General features: G+C 43.7%; 1 protein-coding gene across 1 annotated transcript; it reads right to left on the minus strand.

The window, feature by feature from the left end:
* Positions 1–4,549: 4,549 nt before the first annotated feature.
* On the minus strand, positions 4,550–8,841 carry CD180 (CD180 molecule). The gene is given in 6 exon segments (XM_027634513.1): positions 4,550–4,800; positions 4,803–5,293; positions 5,295–5,369; positions 6,014–6,151; positions 6,153–6,172; positions 8,830–8,841. Coding segments are annotated over 6 exon segments (987 nt in total).
* Positions 8,842–9,694: the final 853 nt, after the last annotated feature.

Raw genomic sequence — 9,694 nt, forward strand, 5'->3', positions numbered from 1 at the left:
CACTGTTATGTTAGCATTTTTCCTTGAACTGCTCTTATTGCTGTAATTTAAGGCACATCTCTGCTCTACTCAGAGGCGGGCAGTTTTTTTTTTCTTTGGGGCCAACTCAGTGCACCCCTTAAGGTACATGCTGGCAGAGGGTATTGCACGAGGAAATGCAGTTTGGTCTGGGAACAGAGGAGGTCTGCATTGCTGAGTGTCTCGTCTCAGGCTGGAACCACTGCTTGGCCTTTGGATTGGTAGGTATGGTATGATGATGGACAACATATCTTTAGTAGCTAACAAGGGCAGTAGGTTGTAATGTGACATATAAATCCTTCCTCCAGAACATACATTGTCATTACTATAGGGGCAGTATCAATTAAAATACACATCTCATTACTGTTCTGCTGCTGGTAACTCTGTGTAGCTGCCCAGCATGTGGGAATTTGTGTTCACATTTTATTATTACGTTGTTTTCTCTGTGTTTTTCTTCTGTACAAAACTAAGTGCAGCAGTGTTACAGCATCACTTTTGCAGCTTTACTCCCTGTTTGAAACAAATAGGTGAGGGGAAACTGCAGATCACTCCCACTTTTCCAATTTACTCCAGGCCACTGGCAGATAGTCTTGCAAAACTGCTGCACTGATGGGTGATGGGTTGAGGAAGGAAGAGCAGGATCCAGCAGCTGAGGGAAAGGAAATTACAGGAGTTGAGGGTTGGCTGAGTTTCAGGCCTCCCTGGCTGTACACAGCAGCCATCACCTCTGCCTGGGGAGGCACAGAACCCCTGCATGCTCTGTGAGCCTCCATAGTGTTCAGGGCCAGAGGAAAGGGGTGGTATATGGAGTTTACATTAATGAAGAAGTCAGGAGAGGCAGGTTATCAGTATTTTATGTGGCACAGCCTGTCATCCTCACTTTGACTGTAGTAAGAAAAGACAGCACCTTATTGGAGATGGGAACGCTTTCATGGTCTGCCAGGGAAACGTGAGGTCCCTTCCTCAGCACTGAGCTCCCAGTTTGCTAAGCCCCCTTAGGCTTATTGTAGTCTTACACAGTCTGTAAGGCTTAGCAGGGATGTCTAGCTTGGATTTGGATCAAAACTCAGGTGGTAGCTAAGAAAGAATAGATCACAGGACAGGAAGATACTGGAGCATGTATGGATGCATGTCCCACTTCGTGCCTTGGGTTAGCAACAGTTTTTCTTTCCACTGACTGTATAGTGTAGTAGTTGATGAGAACTGACCAACTCGATCTCCCAGATATCTGCCAAGGATGCATTTGAATGAACTGAGGGTAGAAATCACAGAATGGTTTGGGCTGGAAGGGATGTTAAAGATCATCAAGATCATCTAGTTCTAACTGCCCTGCCATGGGCAGGAAGTGATGCTAAAACTATGGTTCAAGCTGCAAAAAGTTGGGAGCATCAGGAAGAGTGGAGAAGACTGCAGAGTAAGCAGACAGTAACAATGCAGTTGTTGTGTTCTGGTACATGGCAAGCCCTACCAAATGCAGTTATGAATTATGTACAGGAGGAAGAGGATGTCCAAGGGATTTGGTGGAGAAGAATGTTGTCTTCTGCTGGGAGAGAAGAATTTCCATCAGTTTTGTCAGATGAAGGAGGTATGGTGTAGAGTGTTTGGGAAGGGATCTTGACTGCTCTTTTTCCAGCTACAGACAAGACTAGTGAATGAGAGAAAGTTCTTAAAAGATGTACCATTAACATCAGGGTGTGGTTTTTTAAGTCAACATATGTAGGAATTGGCCCATTCAAACATCCCGTTCAGAGTAAAATCCTCTTTCAAAAATTGACTTGCATCTTAGTGAGAGCACCTTGTTTAAGCACAGTTAGGGAAGGAAGAACTTGGCTCTGAGTTTTGGTTTGTCATACTGAAATAAAGGTAAGAGCTTACCAGTCTCTGAAATGTGACTTCCTAATGATACATGCTTAAGTTCCTTCTTTATGTAAATACTGATAGATTCCATGTTGCGGTGTTGAGTTGTACCATGACTTCAGAGATATCTGCAGCCCAGGAGCCAGCATGGTGGTAAGTAAAGTCTTGTTAAGCACTATTCACCTCGAGCAATTCCCTTGTTCTCTCTGTGCTGGCTCCATAGCTGTGTTTGAAAAAATAAAGAGATAAAAGGCCTGACTTGAAACCAAAGAGTGCATCACATCAGAGCTTGATTTGGTTAGCAGTTCTTTAAGGAAAAAAAAAAATCTGTTGTCTCTTTCCATTTATATCCTTATTAAGTAATCCCAGAAGACTAAATCTTTGGATTTATAAGTCTTAATACATAATCTAGACATTTTATTGTATTATATCCATAGATAATTTTTCCTTCAGAATAATCAATCCCTGTATTTAGGACTTGTGCATCCTGAAACACATAGCATGTGCTGTTCCATATTGTTGTTTACACAGTGTCTTATGAATGGCATTTTTGCAGGCAAATAGAGGAGAGATGACACTGTAAAGACAAAAACCACAACACACAGTAATACAAAATTACATACAGTAATCTAAAACAAGTTGGGCAGAGAGAAGGGGGCGGATTTCAGGGAAGTCTTAATACTCTGTGTGCAAACAGATACTGCACGGGAACACATTTCGCCTTCTCAGCCATCTCTGAGTTTTCACCAAGTGAAGTCTACACATGAGTTTACGCTGCATTAGGAGGCATTTCAGAAACTGGTGGTGGTTAAATCCTGTGGTGGTCTCTTCAAACAAAAAGGCATTCCAGAATACCTTTCAGCCCAACATGCAGTTTCCCTCTCCAGTCACTAATATTTGTGAATCTCACACAGTTGCTACCTGATACTTGCGGGAATTTTTTTATGCCTATGGAGTGTTATGCTCCCTTTTTAACATCACTATTTGTCTAACACTTCCCTGAATCCACGACTTTTGAGAGGGAAACAATGGAAGAAGCAGGTCTTTCTTGGATGGTACACACACACAGTGGCAATCATGCTGGATTATTAGGTAGCGGAGATTGCCCAATTAAGCAGTTGGATTTGCAGAGGGAGGGGAAAATGCGCCTTGAACCCTGGGCTCAGTTCAGAAATATCCCTGCCTTGCTCCCAAGGACAAGTTAGGGTGTGCTCCCCTTGGGCAGCATGATGTGCTCAGGAACAGTTCTCTCCCTTGAACAGCCCTTGTGAACAGAAGGGCTTGCCTGGGGGAGGGAGCTCATGTGGCTTTGGTGTTGGGCAGCTGGAATGCAGTGCCTGCTGATGGGGTCAGGAGGCGGCTTCAGTGCAGGGAGGGTCAGTGGCCACAAGAACAGGAAATATGAACCAACAATACAGAGAGCTGTGAGGAGAGGCAACGCTTTGGTACCCCAAATTTGGGTGTGTTTGTAGGCAACTGAAAAAGGAGGCACATGTGGCTACAAAGGGGAGGAGGAGAAGCTGCAGGGTAAGGCAGTGGCAGTGATGTGAAGGCATCTGAAAGCTGCAAGAGTACACATTGTATACATCTGATCTGCTAATAGACAGTAAAAGGGGCTTTTCATGAGAGGTAGTTCTTACCAGAGAAGACCAAGCTGAGACTCTTGTCAGCATTATCATCAGAAATGAGCAAAAACTTTCTAATCCAGCAGGAATCTTAGAAACTTCAGCTAGTCAGCAAATGTAGTGCCAACAGATCCTGACCAAATCTACAAATTTTATGGTTGAAGATTAAATGGTTGCCAGTCTCTGCTTATTGTGGAGTCTAGAAAATAGCACATGAGCATAGCCTGCCTCAGGGTGGGAGATGCACAGGCAAGGTCCAATGGTCAGGAATTTTCTAAGGATCAAAAATATTTTAAAGAAATATTTTAAAGAAATCATAGAAGTGATACAGGCTGTTTCTGACAGTCCTGCAGGAATATGTCTTACATGACTATGAAGTTGTGCCTGTTTTTCACAGGTAGTTTTTTTACTTTTTAGCAGAGTGGGGTACACTACTGCCAGCTCTTAAACAACATTGCTTTTCAAGGATATTTGACAGAGGGTGGGATTTGGTTTTTAATTGGTTCTTTTTTGGTGGTTTTTGTTCGTTTGGTTGGTTTTGAGAGTGATGGTGGTAGAGTTTTCTTTTTTTAAAGAGAAGATTTGCCCTTGGATCTTGCCTTTACAAGTGCATTAGCCATACTAGCTGGTGCACCAGGGCTAACCTTGAGTTGGACAGAGATTTCTCTATAAGATATTTATATTCAAGGCTCAGGTCATAGTTTATTTTTTTAGTTCTAATTTTTTCATTATTTTTCTAAAAGTTATAATACAAAGGGTATTACAAAAGTTAAGGAAAAAAAGGTCACAAACAAAAGCAGGAAGGTATCTTTCAACATAATACAATTGCTATAGATATTTTTCTGTATCTCCATAATAAGCATATATTCGCTGCTAATTTTGCTGGAAATACAAAGCACCCTGAATGAACATGGTACCACAGGAGAAAACGGCCAGGACAACTGCAATGATTTCTGCTGTGTTCATCCCACAGGAGCGAGACGGTGGCCAGCTGACTCCCCGATAGTGATTGGAGTTCAGAGCACCTTGTTCCTTCAGGGTCCTCAGTTTTATTCAGATTTGGCTTGTACCAGGTGATTAAACCAATATTGGAGCAGGTGCAGTCCAGAGGGGTAACTTAAATTGATTGTGCAGTGGCAGAGGTGCTTAAAGGAGTTTGCGCTGAGAACTGACTCTGCTAACAAGTTCATGCCACTGATGCCAGGGGGCAATGCATGGATGTGGGTTTGGGTTAGGCCCAGTTTTCGGAGCTTGGTTAAGCACTGAAATGTGTCAGCGCTTAGATTTCTGAAATGCCTAACTGCTGATAGAGGTCCTTGACAGAAATATTACAGAGGCCTTGTAAAACATCTGGGCTTATGTAGGGCTCCTTTTCCACACCACAAAATGTTCCCAGCCAAAGGGTCTCGACTGTGGAGTTCTATATCCCTGCCAGGACTCCAGAGATGTCAGCACAGCCCCTGAAGTCCAAACGGGACTGGAAGGCTCCAGATTCAATGTATGTAATGTCATTGCCTTTAAAGATGAGAGTTACATTGCTGATATTCTGCAGAACATGCACATCTTCTGCTGTGATTGCTCCTGTGTTGTTTGTTTGAAAGTCAAGGTATTTGAGGTTTTGAGTGGGAAAGCTGGGAGGAAGCTACAATGAAGAGATGTGGTTGCTGCCCAAGATGAGGGTATCTAAGACGTCCAGATTTGTCATTGGAATGAAAGACATACTGGTTATTCCTGTCTGTGTTAAGACAAGCTTCTCCAGGGAATGTGGGCCAGCAAACGCTGTGTGAGACAGCGTTTCCTGTCAGCACAATTGTCTTCAGCTGCCTGTTGCTGTGAAAGGTGCCATCATACACCCAGTTGATCTGACACCTTGAGAAAACAATAGAAAGCAGCATCAGTGGCCTGTCTCACAAAACTCTCCTGGTATATGTGATTACCCAAACTGAACCTCATGTCTGTAAAAGCTCATGATCAGTTGCCTTCACCACGATAAAAGTGTCTTTCTCAGTGATGTTTATCTGATACTTTTAAGTTCACATTTAATTACAGGGTTCTGCTGAGAAGAAAAACCTACCCTGAAATGGTGGGTGTGAGGAGGCATTTGTGGGAGGCAGGGAGACAGGAGGTTTTTAGTGTCCAACTTAATAAAATGAAAATTTCCAAGGACCAAACATGTCTTTCTCCAGATTTTAGGGAAGAATATAGAAAAATTAATAAAAACCTGCTGCACTGACTTTGCTGTCACTACTGTTTTAGAAGCAGCAATATCTGGAAAATGCCTATTTCACCCACTGTTCTGCAAATGATTGTTATCAGTGGAGAAGCCTAGATATTGCCCAAGTGGATCAATCTCTGCTTAGCAAAAAAATTCACCAGCTATCTGAAGCTGTCTGAAGGTGTCCCTGTGAAGGCAGGGAGATGCTGCAGTGGTGTGCTCCAGAGGTCTCTGTCTCTGGCAGGGGCAGGGGGTTTCACCAATGTGATGAGCAGAAGTGAAGATGCTCCTTCCATACCTTGTTAAGTCCAAGGAGAAAAGAAACTTCAACTCAGAGAAGGTTGAATCCTTGAGGGAAGGCAGCACATTGAAGCTGAAGCTGAGGATTTCTGTTGTGACAGGTATTTTTTCAGAAAACTCCCTCAGTCCTAAACCTATGGCTTTTATTTGCTGTAATCTGTGGAAGACATACAGTGAAGCTGAAAGAGCTATGTACTGTGAATATAAATAGGAAAATATGGCACTTGGGGAAAAAAAACCCAACTAGCACAACCTCCAAATAAACCCAAACAGAGTTTTGAATTATTTAAAATGCAGCAGCCAAAACCCTAGGAAGCCTCAGCATAAGCTTGCAATGAACAGCCGGGGGGTTTTGTGGAGTGTGTTTTTAAAATGAATACCTTGAAACTCTTTTGTACTAATTTGAAGTGTGTTTCATTTGCAGTACTTTCTTATCAAAGTTAGCACATACAAGAATTGTTTACTCTTCTGGATGAATTATTAATCCTTAAAAAAGCATTCCTACAAAGTAGTTTTAAATTCCAAATGTCATGAGTCTTGTAACAAAACTTATTACAAGAGAAGTCTTAAGTAAACCTTACAGAGAGGAGGTAAAAAAAAGCAGGTCTGGAAAATGTTGGATATGAACTACATTTACACACTGCAGTGAGAAGACAGCAGGAATGCTAAGTCTTAAAATGATCATGAAGGATTTTCAGTTTAAGTGAAAATAAATCAATTTATTACACAGAGAAGTCTACTCTGTGGCTACCAGGAAAATTCGTTAAATGTGTGTGACCCACCTTTGTCTGGTGATTACACAGAAGTCAACCAGAATCTGGGAAGCACCATCCTGAAACAGGTTGCCTTACTGCTCCAAATGCTGGGAGTGCTCAGAGCACTGCCCTGGTCCCAGCTGCCACGCTGCAATGGGGAGTGTGAGCACAGCCAGTGCAGCACCAGCCATCTCCTCGCCCAGGCCCAGCCTAGAAAGGCTGGGACCCTGGGGCTACGTAGGAGCTGCAGCTTTGGCAATACCCTTGCCAGTCACCTTGCAGACGTTCTGCTTGTGAGTAAAAGCATGTGTGGCACAGCTGGCCAGCACAAGCACTTTAGTTGATACAAAGCAATTCTGCTAGTGGAGCAGAGCAAGCAGGGGCAGCAGTTGTGTGTTCAGAGGGAAATGCCCTGGAGCCTGTGATGTGTAAGGGAGAGTGCAGATGTACACCCTGTGGGTGGGAGCACGTGACCTGTCGGGGTTTGCTGAGATGCATCTCTGTGGGCCCTAGGGGAATAGTCTGAGCATGGGGCTCAGGTTGTTCTGTCAACATGCAACTCTATTTGAGGCTAAGCCACATCTCTGGCTTAGGAGATGCAGGTGGGCAGTGTCAGCACTCAGCAGCTTCAGAGAAGAGGGCTAATTAGTAGTATTTGTTGCAAGCCGCAAGCTGGATATGGTGAACACTTTCTTCCTTTCCTTTAAGCACAAATCCTGTAACTGGGTGCTGTTCAGGGAGTCTCTGTGAGGCAACATGACCTGACACTGCTCCAGGCACTGCAGCCTGTTAGGCAGTGGCAGAGAGATGCTGGCAGCAGCATGGTGGAGGAAGTCGAGAGGGACTGTCACCACAAAATGACAGTCTGGGTGGGGAGTGCAGCTCCTCTACTGTCCTGCTCCCTCTGGCATGCTAGGTCCCAGCTGGAGTTGTGTGCCAGCTGCACAGCACCCAGGAGAGGACTAGCAAAGAGTGACAAGTCAGTGCTGAACCGTGGCCAGGGGGGCAGAAAGCCACCCCAGTACCTGCTGTGATAATACTTGTGATAGCACAGGGACTCAGGTCCAGCCTAGAAGCACTGAAATAATACAGTATCAGTCACTACAAAAATGGGAAAATACTGCCTTAGGAGAGCTGATGCTTTCAATACTGATAAGCAAAGAAAAACATGTGGAGCTAACTGCTGCTATGTGCAGTTTAGGCAGATAAAAGTTATTTAGCTGTCACTATAAAGGACAACAGTGCCTATGTTTTGCCATTCAAATAAAACAGTGAGTAAGCAACTCTCCATATGCTTCAGGGCATGAAGTGGCTCTCACAGGGAGCTGAAGAGACACTATCCTGATGGGGATCCTGTTGTACAGCTCTGAGTGCTCAGGGATTTGTAGATTTAATTCAATGAGGAATTTGTTATTGGCCCCAAATGTGTGCTGCTTAAGGCTGCTTTTCCATTGCACTTCTTCCCTGAATCAAAAACCTTGATTTTTTTTCTGTTGTCTCCCAGTTGGAATAGAAAAGACAACAGAAGAAAAGATTAAAAAAAAGAAAAATCTTATTGGGTCAGTTTTTCTTCTACCTCTGGAAAAACCCTGGTATTTTCTTATTATTTTCATGTGGTATTGCATACTGACCAAACAGCAAATAGAGACGTTATCATCCCACCACTGTGTACAAGTTCCTGTATGAAGAGCACAGCACAAGAGACAAAAATCCTCTGTCTGGCTCTCATACCTCTTAAATACCCCTGTGAAAATTTATCATCCTTCAAGTTCTCTGAGGGATGATGTGCTGGTTTGATCAAACCAGTGCTGGTTTGATGGGCTCCCAAAGTCTCCATCAGTGGTGGGAGAGAGTGTGAGGGTGCACAGATGTGCAGGTGTGAGGATGAGGGACAGTGGCTGATGTCCCTAAGCATATATCAAGACACCTGCCTTATTTCTCTGATAAAGACCTTCAGATTCCCCTGAGATAAATCCCTTGGGAACTGGAAACACTGGAACGTTAGCAGGCGGGTAGTCCAGCTCCTGTATATCAAGAGGGACTGGTGTCTGTCACTCACCTCCACGCACATCGTCTCTGCAGCACCGGATGCTTTGCAGCTGACACAGGCAAGTGCTGTGAAAACCACAGACCATGATGGAGAGAGGTGGATTGCTGCATTGGCTGATCTTGTGCTGCCTTCCCTGAATGAAAATGAGACTGACCAGAGGTCAGATAAACTGGGGCACTTGGCTAGAAAGCAGGTTGCCAGGAAAAAATAAGCTTGCTGGACTTCCCAGACTCAGTGTGAGCAAAACAATAGTTTCAGAGCGAAAGAGGAACTTGCCTCCTTTAAATATAGCCAAGTTACTGTGCACTGATGCTTTTCTGGGCAGAACAGATTTTTAAAAAGTGGAAACTGAGGGAAATTGGTCTATGCTTATGTAGAGTGAAATGTCTCTGCTAAGTACAGGGTAGTGCAGATGAGACTGTAGCATCTCACCAAAGGGGAATTTAGTGCAATGGGGAGTTTGAGTTGAACGAAATTTGATAAATCACTTAGGAAAGGCACAAAATCTTGTAAAACAGCTGAAGGCCAGAGTTCTGCTTTGTGGACTGGTAGCACTGGTGCACTTGGTGATGTTAGTTTTACAGTGGACTCAATGATCTTATAGGTCTTTTCCAACCTAAACCATTCTATGATTCTATGACTAAGATCTTTGCCTGTATTTCTGGAAAAAGGATTGTGATACTTATGCATGACTCTTGCAGTAGAAACAGTAGAGCTAAAAAGCAATACTTCAATCTGAAAATGAACACTCTTTCTCTTGTATTTAGCTTACAGGGAATGATCAGTTTTTTGGAATGGGACAATATAATTAACCATCTCTAAGATGGCTCTGTGTGTGGCAGCTGCAGGCAGGAGGGGATCTTGTGCCAGCCAA

The sequence above is a fragment of the Corapipo altera genome, unplaced genomic scaffold (assembly GCF_003945725.1).
Source record: "Corapipo altera isolate COAL_440 unplaced genomic scaffold, ASM394572v1 61411, whole genome shotgun sequence".
NCBI lineage: Eukaryota > Metazoa > Chordata > Aves > Passeriformes > Pipridae > Corapipo > Corapipo altera.